Source organism: Castor canadensis, chromosome 13 (assembly GCF_047511655.1).
Source record: "Castor canadensis chromosome 13, mCasCan1.hap1v2, whole genome shotgun sequence".
Lineage (NCBI taxonomy): Eukaryota > Metazoa > Chordata > Mammalia > Rodentia > Castoridae > Castor > Castor canadensis.
This window is the reverse complement of record NC_133398.1, coordinates 39,018,188-39,037,643: the sequence shown is the minus strand read 5'-3', so window position 1 is coordinate 39,037,643 and position 19,456 is coordinate 39,018,188. Positions and strand designations below refer to the sequence as shown.

General features: G+C 41.4%; 1 protein-coding gene across 3 annotated transcripts in view; it reads left to right on the top strand.

The window, feature by feature from the left end:
- Ubap1 (ubiquitin associated protein 1) overlaps positions 1 to 19,394 on the top strand; it is a 49,244-nt gene extending 29,850 nt beyond the window's left edge. For 2 of the 3 annotated variants that reach the window (XM_020163839.2, XM_074051594.1), the window contains exons 3-6: positions 9,962 to 10,885; positions 16,706 to 16,888; positions 17,555 to 17,656; positions 18,272 to 19,394. In XM_020163839.2, coding sequence (XP_020019428.2) covers positions 9,962 to 10,885; positions 16,706 to 16,888; positions 17,555 to 17,656; positions 18,272 to 18,412 — 1,350 coding nt within the window. In that variant the 3' untranslated portion in view covers positions 18,413 to 19,394. Of the gene's footprint in view, positions 1 to 2,615; positions 2,741 to 9,961; positions 10,886 to 16,705; positions 16,889 to 17,554; positions 17,657 to 18,271 lie in introns of all 3 variants that reach the window. The other variant, XM_020163837.2, reaches the window with a different exon arrangement.
- Positions 19,395 to 19,456: the final 62 nt, after the last annotated feature.

The window sequence follows — 19,456 nt, the reverse complement described above, 5'->3', positions numbered from 1 at the left end:
AAAAATATTTTTGTTCTTTAAATTTTGAGCCAGGATATTGTAGAGGCTGGCCTCCAACTTTCAGTCTTCCTGCCTCTGCCTCCAGAGTACCTGGGATTACAGGCATGCACCAACACACCCTGCTTGTGTTTATTCTTAAAGGACTATAAATAATTATTTAAGTAAATAAGGGTAGGATTGAAATAGATATTGCCAGTTGAAAATACCACAGATAAACATATGACTATACTTGGAAAATTTCCTAGAGTATGAATAATTATGATTATGCCTTAGAAAAATTATTACATTGACCACATTGTGGATTTAATTGCCTGTGTGACAAACAGTTTAAATGTTTTAATTTGGAGCCGGATGCTGGTGTTTCACACTTGTGATCCTAGGTACTTGGGAGGTTGAGATTGGGAGAATCGAGGCTCAAGGAAAGCCTGCACAAATACTTTGTGTGACCCCATCTCCAAAATAACCACAACAAAATGGACTGGAGGTGACTCAAGTTGTAGAGTGCCTGCTTTGCAAGCACAAAACCTTGAGTTCAAACCCCAACCTGGGGCTGGCAGAGTGACCCAAGTGGTAGAGCGTCTGCCTAGCAAGCATGAGGTCCTGAGTTCAAACTGCAGTACCTCCTGGCTCCCCTCCCCCATAAAACAAAACCCTGTTCCACCAACAAAAAAAGTGTTAATTCTGGCCAGAAGTTAAGTGGGAAAGAGACCCTCTTCTTCCAGGATGGGAGAATTTTGGGTATATCAGAAGAGTACCTGCCCCAGGAAATGGGAACGATGACAAAGATAGCAAATATATTTTAACTTTAGTAAGTCTTGAGATCTGCACAATTCTAAGAATGAAAGATGTATCTGTGGAAAAAAGCATAATTGTCTTACTCTGTGGTCATGAACACCCAAGAAATTATAGTAGTGTGAGACCCACAAATAAGCCTGTTTTCTTAGTTGTTAATATTGAAAAAGCAAAATTTATTACTTAGATTTATTTTGCAGAGTAGGAATTGAATCCAGAGCTCACTCGTGCTATCTAAGCCCTCACCATTGAGCTCATTTCCCCATCCCTTTTTTTAATATTTTGAAACAGTTGTCCAGACTGGACGCAAACTTGTTACCTTCTTGCTTTGTCCTTCAGAGTGGTGGGTAGGTGTGTGCTACAGTGCTGGCTCTGCAACATTTATTTCTATGGTTCTACCAATAATTCCCCCAAATTAGTCCAGAAAAGAAATGGCCCAATTAGGGGTGTATAGATAATGAGAGCAATGTACAAGAGGCACTGTCTTTTTCTCTGCCCCTATAAGTTGGTGAGCATGTCCTGATCTTTCAGTATTGTTCAGTTATGATAGGTGAAGAACCTTCGGGATGAAAGCAGTTCCATTGTGTATGGCTTATGTCTGTTGATGATTCTATTCAGATTTCCATGATCTTGTCTGGTTATCCCATTTTCTTTCTTTTTTTTTTTTTTTTGGGTGGGGGAGGGTTTTGAACCTAGGGCCTCACGCTTACTGGACTTCCTAGGCAGGTGCTCTAAGTCCACATTGGGGGGCTGGGATTGTAGATAAGTGGTAGAATGAGGGCTTAGCATGTGCCAGGTTGTGGGTTTGATCCCCAGCACCAGGGGGATCAAAACATTGTTTTGGTAGAATGTAGTAGTTTTTTTTTTCAGTCTTAATTTTTTTGTATGAAAAAATGATTATAGAGTACTGGGTGCATAGCTTAAAAGTGGCAGAGTGCCTGCCTAGCAAGCCTGAGACCCTGGGTTCAATCCCCAGTACTGCAAAAAAAAAAAAAAAGGTTGTAGAGAATTCTTAAGTCAAGGAACTTCTTTTGTGAGGAATCTACTATCAATTCAGTAGTATTTATTAAATATCTGATATGTGCTAGGTGGTACATCTACAATCTAGCTACTTGGGAGGCTGAAGCAGGGGGATTGAGAGTTCAAGGCCAGCCTGGGCAACATAGCAAGACCCTGTTTCAAAACAGAAACAAAAACAAGATTTTGAGATGACAACATTGAATAAGGTAGACTTAACTTGGCTGCAAGGAGCTTACATTCCATTGGGCAAGACAGATAATAAATATAAATCAATTATATAATATGTTATAAGTAGTAAGTACTGTGAGGAAAGTTAGAAAGTAGTAATTTTAAGTTAAGTGGTCAGGGTAATGAAATGAAGGGATGAGTTAATGTGCATGTCTGTGGAAAGAGTATTCCAGATAGAAGGAACATTCAGTATAGAATTTTTTGAGGCCTGTTTAGCCTGTCATCATTGTGAACAGAGGTCACCATGACTTAAGTGCAGTGAGCCAGAAATGACTCATAGGAGATAAGAGCAGAGAGGTTGTGGGTCATAGGGAGGCCCTGTAGGCTGCTATGAGTACTTTGGTTTTTACTCTAAATATAATTAAAAACAAACTCTAATAAGATTAAGTAGATCAAAGTAGGATTTCTTTTTTTAGAGATCTAGGGTCAGAAAGGTAAGCAGTTGGAGAAGGAACTTTTAATCACTTCAAGTCTTAGCATAGCTAAATTAATGTGTATCTTACTAGACATAAGATTATAGCAAAACAAACAATAAAGTTCTTTGCTGATATTTTTTACTTTATTTTTGATTATAGGGACTTTCAGTTACCTTGATGATGTCCCATTTAAGATAGGAGACAAATTCAAAACACCAGCTAAAGTTGGTCTACCTATTGGCTTCTCCTTGCCTGATTGTTTGCAGGTTGTCAGAGAAGTGCAGGTAAGTGGTGATTTTTAGTAAAAGTTTAGTGCATTTAAAAATCTAAAGAACAAGAATTTGATGTGTAGTGAAATAGAAAAATTATTCTTACATCTCTATTTCTCATAGTTCCTGTTACTGTCTTATAATATTACATATTCCCACACCCACACCCCATTTATGTTTTGTATACACATACACAAATTGTGTTTAATCTGTTATATTGTATGTTTTTCTGATATTCTATGCCTTGTACAAAACAAATCTCCACTGTCCAGTTAACTTACCTCTTTTCTCTTTGTTAATGTCTCCTTATCTTCTTAGTCCACTAAAGTTAGATAATATTTTTATTTTGCCGTGTCTCACACTCCACTTCAGCCTTAATTTATGTTTCACCTTCTCTCTCTCTTTTTTTTTTTTTTTTTTGTTGTTGTTGTTGGGGGGCGGACTGACTGGGGTTTGAACTCAGGGCTTCACACTTACTCTACCACTTGAGCCACGCCTTCAGCCCCTGCAGTAGCCTCTTTAATTGGCCTTTTCCATATTGTTTCTAGAATAATATTGTTAAAGTTTTAAATTGTCACATCACTGTTGAGAAATATTCGAGAATGTACAGTTATTGAATGAAGTATAGAGACATAAGTTTATGGCAAAGCACCTTAGCTCATCTCTTTTGTTTTCTCCAAATCAGGTTATCAGCAGTTTGTTGAGTATACCTTATACATTACCTGCCTGTACCCTGGTTTTCCCTATGAACTGCCATCTCTACTTGAGTATTCCTCTCTTTCTCACTGTGCTAAAAGCTGTCTGTGTTAAAATGTTATTTATTCTTCTAGACTGTGTTAAATCCTGTCTCTTCAAGGGCTTCTTAACTCTTTCATCTTTAAAGCTCAGTTATATATAAATGTACTAAATTACTTTTTTGTGTGTGTGGTACTAGGGTTTGAACTTATAGCCTATCCCTTGAGCCACTCCACCAGTCCTTTTTTTGTGGTGGGGTTTTTTGAGATAAGGTTCTGCAAGCTATTTGTCTGGGCTGGCTTTGAATCACAATCCTCCTGATCCCTTGCCTCCTGAGTAGCTAGGATTATAGGAGTGAGTTACTGGTGCCTGGCCTGAATTACTTCTTAAAAGCAGGAAATAGCTGAGCATGGTGGCTTACAGCTATAATCCCAGCTTCTCCAGAGGTAGAGATCTGGAGGCTCACTGTTTGAGGCTAGACAGTGCAAAATGTTAGCGAGACCCCCATGTCAATCATTAGACCGTCTGTGGTGGCATGTATCTGTGATCCCAGCCATGCAGGAGACCTTAGGTAGGATTGTATTCTGTATTCTGTATTCTGTATTCTCCCTACCTGAATATAACCAAAGCAAAATGGCTAGGGGCATGGCTCAAGTGGTAGAGTGTCTGCCTAGAGAGCATGAGGCCCTGAATTCAAACATCAGTAACACAAAAGAAGAGAAAGAAAGAAGCATATAAGCAAATAGCCAGGTATCACTTCGTTTCTTCAGTACACATTTTATTGAATGCCTGCTTTTGAGAGGTACTCTGCTGATTACTGAGGAGAGATAAATGCTTTAACAACTGTTGTCAAAGTGCTTATAGTTTAGAGGAGCTATGTAGCAAACCAGAAAACTGTAGTATAATACTCAAGCTCTTCTTCCTGTGACTTCAGAAGGTTTTTTTTGTCAGTACTGGGGTTTGAACTCATGACCTCACGCTTGCCAGGCAGGTGCTCCACCGCTTGCGCTACTCCACCAGCCTAATTTCAAAAGATTTCTAAAAAAATACAATTTCTGGAAAAGTTTTGTTTCTGGAGAGTCACAAAGACATCACTGTGTTAATTTAGGAAGTATTATGTTGCCTGGTGCTGTGGCTTACGCCTGTAATCCTAGCTATTTTGGAGGCTTAGATCAGGAAGATGGTAGCTTGAGTCCAGCCTAGGCAAATAGTTTGAGAGACCCCCCATCTCCAAAAATAACCAGAGCAAATTGACTGGAGGTTTAGCTCAAGTGTTAGGGTGCTTGCTTTGTAAGCAGAAAGCCCTGAGTTCAAATCTCAGTCCCACCGAAAAAAAATTTTTGTTTTATCTTCTACAGTCTATATATGGTCAGTAATTACAGTAGCAGAACTTCAGTTACTTTTTAAAAACAGTTTCTTTGAAATACTCATATACTATGAAATTCAAGTATACAGTTTAGTGGTTATATTCAGAGTTTTGTAAAATCACTGCTATATAATTCCAGAACATTTTCATTTTCCTGAAAAGAAACCCAATACCCCTTAGCAATTAACTCCTCACTCTCCCAGACCCTGGCAGCCTCTAGTCTACTTTATTTCTCTTGTGGACATACCGAATAGATGGAATCCAAAAATATGTATGCAGCCGTTTTGACTGACTTATTTCACTTAGCATAATGTTTCTGTAACCAGACTCCTATGTCAGAGGCCTGACTCTGGGAGTCCCAGTGGACCAGGTTGAGGCACCCAGTCTTAAAGACCAATTGAACAGGCTAGTGGTGATGAAGACAGGAAAGCAATTTATTTTCAGTGTAGCCACACTGAGAAGAAAGACAATAGTTTATTGACTGAAAGTCTGCCTCTTGGAGGGACTATCAACAATCTTGGAGCTAGGAATTTGCATCCTGGAGATCTTGGTTTGCTTGATGGTTATCTCAGGATTGGGCCTTGTCAGTAATAAGAAAGTTGCTGCTAAGGGGAGAGGGAGGTATTTTCCCTTCTTGTTGCAAGATATTTATTCATCAGCCCTCTTGTTTGTGGAATTAAAGGTAAGTGCAAGAAAGAATAACTCATAAAAGGACAAATTCAGTCTTCTATCCTGGTTTTAGGTACCCATTGGACAACTGCAGGCCCAAGTGAAGAGGTATGGCTCAAGTGGTAAAGAGCCTGCCTTGCAGTTGGGAAGCCCTGAGTTCAAACCCCAGTACTGCCAAAAAAAAAAAAAAAAAAAAATCAGTGCTTTTAGACAACCAGCCTCTAAGTTCCTATTATATTTAAGGTTTACCTATTTCAATGATGAGTACCTTGTTTATTTCTATGGGATCAATAATATTCCATTGTATGGACATAGCACATTTTGTCCTCATCATCTGATGGACATTTTGGTAGTTAAAACTACTACTTTTGACTATTATGAATAATGCTGTTACAAATTTTATATATAGATTTTTTTGTGGAGTGTGTTTTTAGTTCCTTTGGGTTATTTGCAGGAGTGGCATTGCTGGGTCCTATGGTGTAACTATGTTTAACAATTTGAGGAACTGCCAGACTATTTTGCAAAGTGGCTAGCTGCACCATTTTGCATTTCCATCAGCAGTATAGGAGTTTTCCAATTTTTCCACATCCTTGCCAACTCTATTTAAAATTTTTTTTTACATACCATTTTTATTTTATCTTAAAGCAGATACGCTAATATTTACAACACTTGAGGTGTTAAAACCAACCAGGAGTCGGGCTTTAGAACACCTAGAAGTAAGACTTATTTTAAGGCTGTGCCTTTCGTAGGGCCCCTCGGCAGGGGGACTGTGATAACTCTGGTCCTAGCATCTTCCTTGCTAACTCTTGTTAACCATCTTTTTCATTATTTATATCTTTGTGGGTGTGAAGTTGTCACTCATTGTGGCTTTGATTTGCATATCCGTAATGGCTATTGATGTCAAGCATCATATGTAGTTTTGAATACTGAGTTGATATTCCTTTGGTATATGGAAACTTTATTGGACCAGAAGTGGTCTATTTGCTTGGTAATTTTTTATTGATAGTAATGAGTAAGTCATTAAATACTACTCTGTGTATAAAGTACTATTAGCAATATAATTTAAAATTCTTCCAGAGCTGGACATACAGCTCAGTGGTAGAACCTATGCTTTGCGCTCATTGAGTTTAATCTCCAGTACTGTGTGTACATACATGTTTGTGTTTTCACACATCCCCATGCACCCTCACCAAGCAAAAAACAAGGTGATGATTTTTGCCAGATGCAGTGGTGCATGTCTATAGTCTCAGTTGTTAGGAGGCCAAGGTAGAAGAATTGCTTGACTTCAGGAGTTTGAAGCCTGGGCAACATAAACATTCCAACCTCAAAACAAAACAAAGAAAACCTAAACACCTCTACCTTGTTTCTCATATTATTTATTCCCTCTCTGCTTCATTGATGTATTCAGAAAACTTGTTGAATGCAGAAGGGGCACATGGATAAAGAAGGAGAGATCACATGATGAAACAGGAAATGAGTGATTCTGAGTAGGTCAGACTTTTTTGTTGTTGTTTTTTGTCTTGCTGTGTAGCCCAGGCTGGCTTAGAATTTGTGATCTCCTTGATTCAGCCTCCTGAGTGCTGGGATTATAGGTGTGCATCACCACACCTGGCTCAGAATCTCTTAAAACAAGGCCCTCTCAGGAAATCCTGATAAGTTGAGAACATCCTCCCACAAGAAAGGCATTAATCTCTCTTAAAGCCTAATTACTTCTCATTAGGCCCTGCATCTTTTATTTTTGACTGTACTGGGGTTTGAACCTATGCTCACCAGATAGGTGCTCTGTGGCTTGAGATGCATCCGCCAGGTCCTACTTCTTAATGGTTATGCCACCTAGACACTGACACACTGGGAATTAAGCCTCCAGCACTTGAACCCCTGTGGGATGAACCACATCTAAACAATAGCATCCCTCCTTGTCTGTGGGGGAATATGTTCCAAGTCTCCTCAGTGATTGCCTAAAATCTCCTGTACTGCCAAGCTCTGTATATACGAGAGTTGCAATACCACAAAAGTAGAGCTGATTTCTAAGATAATACTAAGTGACTATAATAATCATATACAGCATGGATATTCTGGACAAAGGGATGATTCATGTCCCTGGCAGGACTGAGCAGAGGAGGTAACCAAATTTCCTTACACTACCCAAAATGGTACTCGAAGCTCATGATTAGTTTACTTCCATTTAATAATTTTGGACTATGGTTGATTACAGGCAACCAAAATTATGGAAGGGGAAACTATGGATAAAAGGAGACCTCTGAAATTCATTTATAATGCTTATTAAGGCTCCTGGTTCTCTAAAAGTGCTAGTTACTAATATTATTCATTATTTTACTCTCAAACCACATTCCTACTTAAAAAAAATCTTTAATATTTATTTCTCCCGGGTATTTCTTCTCTACATTCCATGTATTCTATATTATTTTTTGTTTGGTTTTGGCGGTACTGGGACTTGAATTTAGGGCCTCACACTTGCTAGGCAGGCGCTCTGTTACTTGAGTGACTTCGTCACCCCTCTATAGTACATTGATAACTAAAAAACAAAAGCTCAGTGAAGGTTACTGGAAAAGGAAAGATTTCCAGTTATTCTTTGTGTAACACCTATGTTGATGATAGCCTCAGTTTTTATTGGAGGAGACTGCAAAATTGGGTTTCCTCCAGTTAAGAAGCTTCAGAGTTTGCCCAGTCCTGATTTTTTTTTTTTCTTTACTCTCTGTTAGTGGTTAAGAGGAAGCACAGTGATCCCATGTGTCTTTTTGAGGAACAACAACTGGGTCAGAGATTTAAGTTCTTGACACCTTTATTTTTAAACTTCCATTGTGTTGTTTGAAGCTGAAAGACTTGGGGATGACTGCAACTCCTTATTAGGTGTCTTCCACTCTAAAATACTTTCCTCAGCATGTTAGTCCACTTTCTCTGTTTTCCCCCTTCACTGGCTTTAATGTGTCTCTAACCTTGAATATGCATGTAGACATTTTATCACTGGTGCTTTAGATGGAATGCCAAAGATTTTGTTTTCTCCTGTCCTATGTGAATTTTGCTTTATATAAAAGATGTATTTTTTTAATGTGCAGATGGAATTTGTGTAAGTTGAGCTATACTTTAAGTTATTGTAAGGGAACCATGAAATGAATTCTTGTTCAATTTGCTGTGTAAAAAAATCTTAGTCTGATTATTTTTTTTCCATGGTGTTGGGGCTCGAACCCAAGGCCTGTACATGCTCTGCCACTGAGCTACACCCCCAGTTCCATGTCTAGATTTCTTTTCTTTATCTCTTTCTTCTTCCTCTTCCATTCCAACTTGTTCTAGCTACGTAGCACAGGCTGGCTTTGAATTTGTGATCTTCCTGCCTCAGCCTCCTGAGTTCATCACCATAAATTGGCTTCTAGTTTTTTGTGGGCTTTTGAAGTCAGGGCTTTGCACTTGCAAAGCAGGTGCTCTACCTCTTGAGCCACACTTCCAGTCCTTTTTTTTTTGCTCTGGTTATTTTGGAGATGGAGTCACTTGAACTCTTTGCCCAGGCTGGCCTTGAACTGTGATCCTCCCTCTCTTAGCTTCCCATAGCTAGGATTACAGGCATGAGCTACCTGTGCCTGGCCTGCATTTTGAGTACAACCTGTTCATTATGATCTAATACATATGGCTCGAGAGCATAGAATCTGTAGTCAGATAGCCTAGGTTCAAATCCAGGCTCTACTACTTACCAACTTTATGATTTTCTGCATAGTCCCTGTAAGAGGGGTAACAATAATTACTATAAAGGATTGAAAATATCTGGAGAGTTAATTCATAAAAGGTACTTCTGGGCTGGGGTGGTAGCTCAGTAGGAGAGCTTACTTCCCATGTGCAAGGCCCTAGATTGGATCCCAGCACTGCAAAAACAAAGCTTACAGTCATGCATGGCACCTTGTGTTTCTTAAATGTTAAGGGCTGTCAGTACTGAGCATGGGATCTATTTAGGACATTGTGCTAGATAATAGAGACCCAAGAAGGGTCTGTAGAGGCCCAGAGAGGCTTGTGATTTTTTGGGACAATAGCACTGCTAGAGATTTCAGATTAAAGCTACATGTGGTTACATGTGTACACCATCAGATGACTCATGAAGACAAATACTATAAAATGTTAGAAGAAAGTGTGGGCCACCATCAAAGCTTCATTGAGTAGGTGAGCCAGGAAGAATTCTGGTGAGGGAAATAGCCCAAGGAAGAAGCAAAGGAAGTGGCAAGGTCCATTTGGACTGGTATGTAGGTTTAGAGTTGGTAGGAGCTCTTTCTAGTTAATTTCTAGAAATAATCTGGGAGCATAGTTTTGTTCAATTGTATAAGGACATTCCTGAGTGAGGATCATCCCACATGCCTTAAATGCTGCTTGGCCTACTTCTCTTGTGTAATAAGGAGGGAGGGAATTGGGTGAGGCAAGGGCAGCCTCCTGAGTTCACACCTTTCTCTGCTCTATCTTTGCAGTATGACTTCTCCTTGGAAAAGAAAACCATTGAATGGGCTGAAGATATTAAGAAAATCCGAGAAGCCCAGCAAGAAGCAGAGCGTAAGGCTGAGGAAGCAGAAGCTAAAGCGAATTCTAAGAGTGGCCCAGAGGGTGACAGCAAAATGAGCTTCTCCAAGACTCACAGTACAGCCACAATGCCACCTCCTATTAATCCCATCCTAGCCAGCTTACAGCACAACAGCATCCTCACTCCGACTCGGGTCAGCAGTAGTGCCACGAAACAGAAAGTTCTCAGCCCACCCCACACAAAGGCAGATTTCAATCCTGCTGACTTTGAGTGTGAAGAGGACCCATTTGATAATCTGGAGTTAAAAACTATTGATGAGAAAGAAGAGCTGCGAAACATCCTGGTAGGAGCCACTGGACCCATTATGGCCCAGTTACTGGATAATAACTTGCCCAGAGGAGGTTCTGGGTCTGTGTTACAGGATGAGGAGGTCTTAGCGTCCTTGGAGCGTGCAACCTTAGATTTCAAGCCTCTTCATAAACCCAATGGCTTTATAACCTTACCACAGTTGGGCAACTGTGAAAAAATGTCGCTGTCTTCCAAAGTGTCCCTCCCCCCTATCCCTGCAGTAAGCAATATCAAATCTCTGTCCTTCCCCAAACTTGACTCTGATGATAGTAATCAGAAGACAGTTAAGCTGGCGAGCACTTTCCATAGCACATCCTGCCTCCGCAGTGGCACAGCCCGGAATTCCCTCCAGCCTTCCACCCAAAGCAGTGCCAGTGAGCTCAATGGGGACCATACTCTTGGGCTTTCAGCTTTGAACTTGGACAGTGGCACAGAGGTGCCAACCCTGCCATCCTCCCAGATGCCTTCCCTGTCTGTCCTGTCTGTATGCACAGAAGAATCATCACCTCCAAATACAGGTCCCACAGTAAGTCTTTTAAATTACCCCCCTAAGTTACAGTTCCAAAAATTTCTAAATTCTACCTGACATACACCTCCCTCAAGGGTTTGGGCAAGATGGGACACAGCACATTGACTTGGTTATGTAATATATGTAATTCTGGTTATTTTCCTAAAGAACAGGATTATTAGTTTTGATCTGAGCCTAAATTTTGTTTTTGTTGTGCTGGGGATTGAGCCCAGTCCCTTGCACATGCTAGATAAGTGGCCTACCACTGAGCTACACCCCTAGACCAAATGGCTTACATTTGCTTGTTTGGTTCTCTTTGCATCTTTTGGGACTTTTCCTCTGTAAAGATAAGGCATAAAATGAATCTTGTGAATGGTGTTTCCTGTCTGATCACTTTATCTTACGGATTTCTTCTCTTTTCTTTTGGAGACAGGCTCTCACTTGTACCCAGGCTGGCTGGCCTCCTGCCTCTGCCTCCCTTGTGCTGGTATCACAAGCTTGAGCCACCATTCCTGGCTGTGTTTCATTTTTTAATGACTTATTTTTGTTACTCTTCCTCTTCCTCTTCCTCCTCTTATTCTTATTCTTTTCTTCTCCTCCTCCTCCCCCCAAAGTTGAATGATAAGGTAGAAATGTATCATTTAAAAAAATCTGCACATTTTAATCATATAATTCTCTTCTCTCACCATTAAAAACTGTACAGTCTTCTGCAAAGGAAGGGTAGAAGGAAGACTGTACTTGGAAGGCAGCTATGTTCACCACTATACCACCAGTGCCGCAATGGAAGGCTGTACTTGGGAACTCAGATTTAATGTAGAAGGATGGGTTGATACAAAAATTGCAGCTTGTATCATCCTGAAGAAAATATGATTTGTCATACAAAAATAATTGCAGATACATACAGTTTCCTTTATTTGTAGGATTTATAGGGTTAGCTCTTGATATGGTTGCTTCAGAATTCTAGAATATAAATTATAGAAATCCAAGAATCTTTTGCTGCACCAGCTTACATATTTTTTAAATGATAGAACCTAACCAAGAGACTACTTGAGTCAGAAAGGAGCCTAATTATATTGGTACGATGTTTATCAGAGACCGTAACAAGCCCCCAAACTGTGGGACAAGTGCAAAGTCCCACAGTAGCATTCTTGGTAAATGATTGAGTGAATGCTTCCATTGTCAGAGAGGTCCCTGCTTCTTATAAACTTCCTGGACCTTGGCCCAGATAAACTTGATAGAGTACAGAGTATCATTGTTGTCTCCTTGGAGTGGGCTTCATCCTAATTCCTTCTGGTCCCTTACTGGGCTCTGGTAAGCACTATTCTACTCTGCATGCTTTAGATAAATGGGAAGCACCCTGGAAAGATAGGGGATCTTCAGGCAATACTTCCCACCTCCATTTAAAGATAGATTAACCATTTAGAGTCCAAAGCCAATTAACTAACAGCAGAGCTCTTTCTCAATCCAGAGCACTTTTCCCCCCTCAGTATTGGGGACTGAACCAGGGCCTTGCTTGCACATGCTAGGGCAAGTGCTCTACCACTTGAGTCACACCTCCAACCCTGTATTTTATTTTCAAGATAGGGTCTTGCTGCCCTATCATGAAAATAGGATTATAGGCTGTGTCATAGGATCACTTTGAGAAGAACAATCTTGAAATGTGCCCTTATTTTTTGTCCAGCATACAATTGCCAGACTTGCCAGACTCTTCCTACTGCCTCCAGCCTTTCAGGGCCTTGCTCTGCTCTTGTGTTAGGCTGGTATTGCTGTTGGGCTGTTTCTCCGGGTATGGATACATTCCTTACATTTTGACAGTGATTCTGCCTTTTCTCTTACACTCCTGAATTGTGAATTTACTAGTCATGAATAATAAACAAAAAATAGCACCAAATTACCTCTAAATTTGTATTTTAAATTCTTTTTGACATGCAAAATCCCTTAGCTTTTAAGTATTCAAATTCATTCACCATTTTATGTTAGTGTTACTTTGAAACAAAGTCTTTTCTGTATTTTTAAAATGGACTTATTTTTATCAGTGTAATACGAGCATATTTTATGAAATCAAGTAGCTTTTAAAAGGCTTCTACTCCCAGGCATGGTGGTGTACAGTTGTAGTCCCACCATCACCATTTGGGAGGCAGGAGGACTGCTTGAGGCCAGCCTTGGCAACATAGGGAAACCCTGTTTCCAAATACCCCCCCCCAAAACAAAAACAAAAACAAACCAACCAATCAAACATGCTTTTATTGGAAAGTATTGGCTTCCTGCTTCACTGCTCCTTGTTCTCTAGTTGTACTTTTCCATAGTCAGGTACTTTCAGCTCATTAAGCTCTTTTTTTTTTTTTGGCTGACTAGGGTTTTGCACTTACAAAGCCACTTGAGCCACACCTCCAGTCCATTGTATGCTGGCTATTTTGGAGATGTGGTCTCACAAACTGTTTGCCCTAGCGGGACTCAAACTATCCTCCTGATCTTAGCCTCCCAAGAAGCTAAGATGATAGGCATGAACCACCAGTGCCCAGCTCTTTTTTTTTTTTTTTGACATAGGGGTGAGAGGGTTGAGAGAAAAGGTAAGAATAGTCTTACAATGTTACCCAGGCTGGCCTCAAACTCCTGGACTTAAGTGATTTTTCTGCCTCCATCTCCCAAGTAACCGGGACTACAGGGGCACACCACTGTGCTTGGCTTTTTGTTACGCTATTTCTTCTGGGATTTATCTCTGTTTTTCTTCTTACTCTTTTTCTTTCTTTCTTTCTTTTGTGTGTTTTTGAGACATGGAATCCATCCTTCCGTCTTCCCTTCCTTCTTCCCTCCTTTCCTTCCTTTCTCCTTCCCTCCCTCCTCCTCCTCTTCTTTTCTCTCCCCTCCCTCCGTCCCTTCCCTCCCCTGTCCTATCTCATTTTTGAGACAGGGGTTCACTTATGTAGGCCAGTCTGGCTTCTAACTTGTGACCCTCTTGTTTCAGCTTCCTGAGTACTGGGACTATAGGCATGTGCTTCTGCACCTGGTTTATTTCTGTGTTTCTAAATAAAAAACAGAGAAATATGTTGTCTTTTTCTAAAGATGCCCAAATTTAGACAGTTTTATTCTTCCTGTTTAATAGTTGAGTGTCCAGCTCTTGTCATAGCCTCTCTCTTCCTTCCCTTATTCTTCACATTTATACAGAATTTGGGTAAATTAATGTTATTGTTCACATTACTATGTTTGGGTAAATATTCAGAGTTCAGAAAGTATACTGCAATTACTTTTTTTTTCTTTTTTGAGACAGTGTCCATTTGTAGCCCAGGCTGGTCTCCAATTTGTGATCCTCCTGTATCAGCCTTCAGAGTGCTAGAATCATGGGTGTGCACCTGGGTATTTTTCCTGTATTCTTTTTTTTGGAGCTTTTTGTGTCTTATAAACTATCTGGTTTTGAATTCACTTAGTTTTTTTGTATTTTTTTTTCCTCCAGTGCATGCTAGAAAAGTGCTTTACCACTGAGATACTTCCCCAGCCATTCTTTAATTTTTTTTTTTTTTTTTGCAGTACAGGGGCTTGAATTCAGGGGCTATACTTTGAGCTACTCTGCCAGCCCTTTTATTGTGGTGGGTTTTTTGAGATAGGGTCTTGCAAACTATTTGTCCAGGCTGGCTTTGAACCGTGATCCTCCTGATCTCTGCCTCCCAAGTGCTAGGATAACAGGCATGAGCCACTGGTGCCTGGCTAACTTTTAAATTGAAGTGTAAACTCTACTGATTTCTAGTATTTCAGTGCTATTGCGAGGTTTGTTTTGTTCCTTCACCTCCACCTTTGGTAGCTTTGGGGATTTTTTCTTCATCTCTATATAGTTTGAAATTTAACAGTGATATGCTTTATTCATTCATTGTGGAGGCCTTCTTAAATCTTTCCAAACTGAGGGTCAGCCTAGTTTCTAAATCTTGGGAATTATTTTTTAAAATGAATTCCTAAATTAGATGTTTGGATCTCCTTGACTGAGGCTTCAGTTTTCTATCCTTTTCTATTTTCTATCTGTTGTGTTTTACTCTCTGGGAGTTCTCTTTTTTCCTTTTTGTGGTACTGGGGTTCAAACCCGTGGCCTTGCACATGTTAGGAGCATACTCTACCATTGAGCTATATCCCTAGCCCTATTCTTGACTATACTACAATTTTTTTTTTCTTTTGGTGGGCCTAGGGTTTGAACGCAGGACTTTGTGCTTGCAAAGCAGGCATTCTACCTCTTGAGCCACACCTCAAATCCAATTTGCTCTGGATATTTTGGAAATGGGATCTTGAGAATTATTTGCTCGGACTGGCCTCAGACTGCGAACCTCCTGATCTCATCCTCACAAGTAGCTAGGAGTACAGGCATGAGCTACTGGTGCCTAAATATGTTTTTTGTTTTTAAATCTTTATCACTTTTTAAATTTCTAACTGCTTTGACTATTCCTTCTTATGGTCATGTTAATAACTTTGGCTTTCTGTTCATGTTTAAGAATGAGGAAGCACTTTTTAAAAAAATCAAAAGCTAAGTGTGTTGGAGTGTGCTGCTGATCACTGAAGGGAATTCCTCAAGATGTCAAGATGTGAAGGTCTTGGGAATTCTGGTTTCTTCAGAGAATTCTACTTGGGAGCTAAAGAAGTTTGGGAGAGGCTGGTATAGGCTTTTAGTTAATCCTCATTCTGCTCTGTACTGTGCCTGGTGTCCTAAGCTCTTTTTGGTCTCTGGTTCACTTCTTCTTTCTCTTTCTAACTTACATGAGGCCCAGGTAATCTGTTTTCTTTTTATGGGTCTTGCTTTTTGGTGGCAAGTCTAAGAACTCTTTGGTTAACTCTAAATCCTGAAGATTTTCACTTTTTTTTTTAAAGCCTTTGTAATTATACATCCTACAGTTAAGCCCATGATCCATCCTTTTTTTGAGACAGGGTCTCTCTATGTAGCCCAGGCTGACCAAGAATTTATAATCCTGCCCACCTTCCAACTGCTGGGGTTCAGGTATTCGCCACCACACTTGGATTATAGGTATTTGCCACCCCAGGCTCTGAGTTAATTTTTGAATAAGGTTGAGGTAGCCATAGGCATGAGCCACCAGTGCCTGGCTAGCAATATATTTCTGAGTGTGCTCTCTTCTGCCTTAACCCCCACCTCTCCATTAAAGAAAATTATGAAACATTTTCTTTGATTCTTGGGAGCTGAACCAAGCTGTAGAAGAATTTGTGACTTTGTTCCCATGGTAGATGGGTCCTTTGGTCTGGCACTGAGCTGCCTTTGTGCCTTAGACTTGATTCATTATCAGGGGTGGTAGGAACTAAACATAGGAATCTGTATACTAGTCAGATGAGTTAGTAAGCTCCAGTGGTAGATCAGGCTGCTTGTAGTCAGTGCAGTACATTATGACAGGGCCTGGAGTCTATAATCCAGTCCAGCCTGATGTGGCTAGTACTCCTCTGTCCAGACTCTGTAGGACAGTGGCTCTGGCAGGAAATGTGGTGTAGGGTAAAGGTGAGTCCCTCAAAACCCTGAGGCCCTGGGCTGGCCATGCAGGTTACAGCACTCAGCCTCTGCCCAGACCAGTGATAGAAACAGGCAAGACTTTGGGATAGAGTCAGCTCCAGAGTGGGATTGTTTCAAGTAAATAATACCTTTAGAACTCTGAGCTGCATGGCTTTTCTTTCCCCTGGCTGGTACCCCCAGCCCCTCTTCATTGCCTCTTGGTGATGTCTGGCCTTTTCTTCCAAGAAGACTGCTTGGGAGCTTGATTAGTGTTAGAAATGGGAAGCTTCTGGATCAGGTCACCTCATTGCCATGTTTCCTGTGGCCCAGGTCTTTTTGCCTTGAACTTTTTGTTTCTCTATTATCAGGTCACCCCTCCGAGTTTCTCAGTGTCACAAGTGCCCAACATGCCCAGCTGTCCCCAGGCCTATTCTGAACTACAGACACTGTCCCCCAGTGAGCGGCTGTGTGTGGAGACAGTGGTCAACATGGGCTACTCATATGAGTGTGTCCTGAGAGCCATGAAGAAGAAAGGAGAAAATATTGAGCAGGTGAGCAGATGGTCTGCAGGGGGTGGTGAGTCAGCTGAGCATTCTGACTCTGGAGCCAGACTGTGTCCTAGAGACCCTCAGACTTGTAGCACCAGCCTCCTCTCTCGTGGGTTTGTGTGGACTCAGGGTGCTTTATTAGGAAAGTCAGCAGTCTCAGCAGTACTCCTTTGGGTGCTGGTCTGGAAGGGGGGCTGATAGAAAAACCTTGGGAGTAGTGGAGCTGCTAAGCAGTCATTTACCTACCCCCTTGTCTGCCCTTCCAGAAAGGGCAGAACTAAAAGATGTCTTATCTCCTTCCAGACTTTTTAGCTTGTCATGGCTGCCCGGGGAGTTCTGAATAGGGTACTGGAGTCCTCTGCCTTGGGGAACATTTTCTGACTTGCACTGTTTCTTAGACAACTATCTTGCCTGGGCTGTATAGCTGACATTCTGGAAGATGTGCATCAGCAGTGGCAGCACCTTCTTTGGAAAGTAGCTACTCATGCTTAGAAGGGTGTGTCTGTCTGTTTAACAAGTAGCTACTGAGGTCATGCAGTGTTGGACACAGTTCAAGTCCTGTCCAGGATCTGATCACTTGGGTGTGGCAGGGAATAGACACTGTGGTAGTTTAATACAGGAAGCACCTGAGTCACAGTAGGTGCTCAAACATCTTGTTTTGTTCCTTAGATTCTCGACTATCTCTTTGCACATGGACAGCTTTGTGAGAAGGGCTTCGATCCTCTTTTAGTGGAAGAGGCTCTGGAAATGCACCAGTGTTCAGAAGAAAAGGTGGGAACTTTAACACTTTCATGGGAACAATCTAGAAAGGAGGGACAAAATAGTCTTTCCTGGTTTTCTAACCTGGTCCACAACCCCCTTTCCTTGCCAGTGAGTGCAGGCAGAAGTGCTGAATCTCTTGTGTCTAGATGGGCTGAGGCCTGAGTTGGATTGGATCAAGCATTGGATTGAAGACTATCTAGAATCCAGTGAAGTAAAGTCAGAATTGACTTGGGCTAAAAGCCAAACTATTGGATGACTTAGGACATTGCTAGTGTCTTTGCTACCCTGTCCCTAGAGAGTATTCTGCCTTAGTGGGAGAATACTCCCACTAAGGAGTATTCTCAAATTGGGGAAGATTTGATGTGTGAATGATGTGGGCAATAGGACCCAGAGATAAATTAGGACTGGTAATGGCTCCTGAAGGATGATGGGCTATGACATCAAACCTGTTTGTCCTGGTTTCCTCCACAGCCCCCCTCTGCTGCTTGCTGGATGACCTCATGGAGGCTCATGAGGCTCTGGTTGAAGGATTCAGACCCCTTCACCCCAGTACCCCTCTGCACCCTTAGCTGTGCTGTACAGCTGGACACCTGTCTTTAATCTGTATTTTCTTCTGTTCCTTAGATGATGGAGTTTCTTCAGTTAATGAGCAAATTTAAGGAAATGGGCTTTGAACTAAAAGACATTAAGGAAGTGTTACTATTACACAACAATGACCAGGACAATGCTTTGGAAGACCTCATGGCCCGGGCTGGAGCCAGCTGAGACCAGGCCCTGCCTAAGCCCTGCCACGGAACCATCACCCCCCCAGGAAGCCCTGAAGAGCCCACCTGTGGGGAAAGAGAAGGGGCACACTTCCAGATTTTCTTTTGGGGGTTAGAGGTCAGGTGTAGAAACTGCTCAGCAGTCTCTCTGAGCCTAGGCCCTGAGCTGGGGAGAAATTGGGGAAGATTTGATATGTGAATGAATGCCCCAGACCTGTCCTGGCCCCTTCCATATTAAATGTATTTGTATTTTGAGAAGTGTCCTTCCCATCTTGGCCTTCCAGAAAGAATACTTAGGTCTTTCTGGGGTCTCTGTGTCCTCAGCCAAAACCTAGCCTGGCTGTCAGGAGGAGTGGGGAATAAAAGGGAGAGCCAGACTCAGTGCTGCTTTGGGGCTAAATGCTTCCCAATCTACCTGCATGGGTAGACTGAACTTTAATCCAAGCTGAATGCAAGTGAAAGGTTCTTCCAGGGTTCCCCCCTCAAACCCCCTATAACAGTCTCTTAGTGTTACACTGGTTCTGCAATATTTCTAGGGTGCAAATGATGCACTTTTCCCCACAGGGCTGAGTTTGCCTCTTCTGCTAGGCAGTTCCCATGCTTCCCTCTCTAGTCTCTTTCTTTCGGCTTGGTTTGGACTACAATCCTCTGCTGCCCAGGGCTTTAAAACCCTGCTCTAAAACTTTTGTCAGTCTGACTAATCATTGGCCTCTTCCCAGCACATTGAATGGGTGAGCAAACAGGCCACAACTTAGTTGCCCAGCACTAACCTCCCTGTTCTACTTGAACAGACTCCTCCAGCCCTGCTTTAGGATGACACAATGAGTAACACCTAGGCATAGAAATTAGTCTTTTTGGTTTGTTTTGTATTATGTTGTACATCATTAAAGATCTAAATACAAAGTATATACAGTCTTGATGAATCTAATTTGCTAACTATTTTGATTCTTCAGAGAGAACTACTAATAAAAATCTAAAAGGTATGTCCTGTTGTGATAACTTCTTTATTGGCAAGAGCTGTTTTACTTAGGAGGATGAGGCTGGA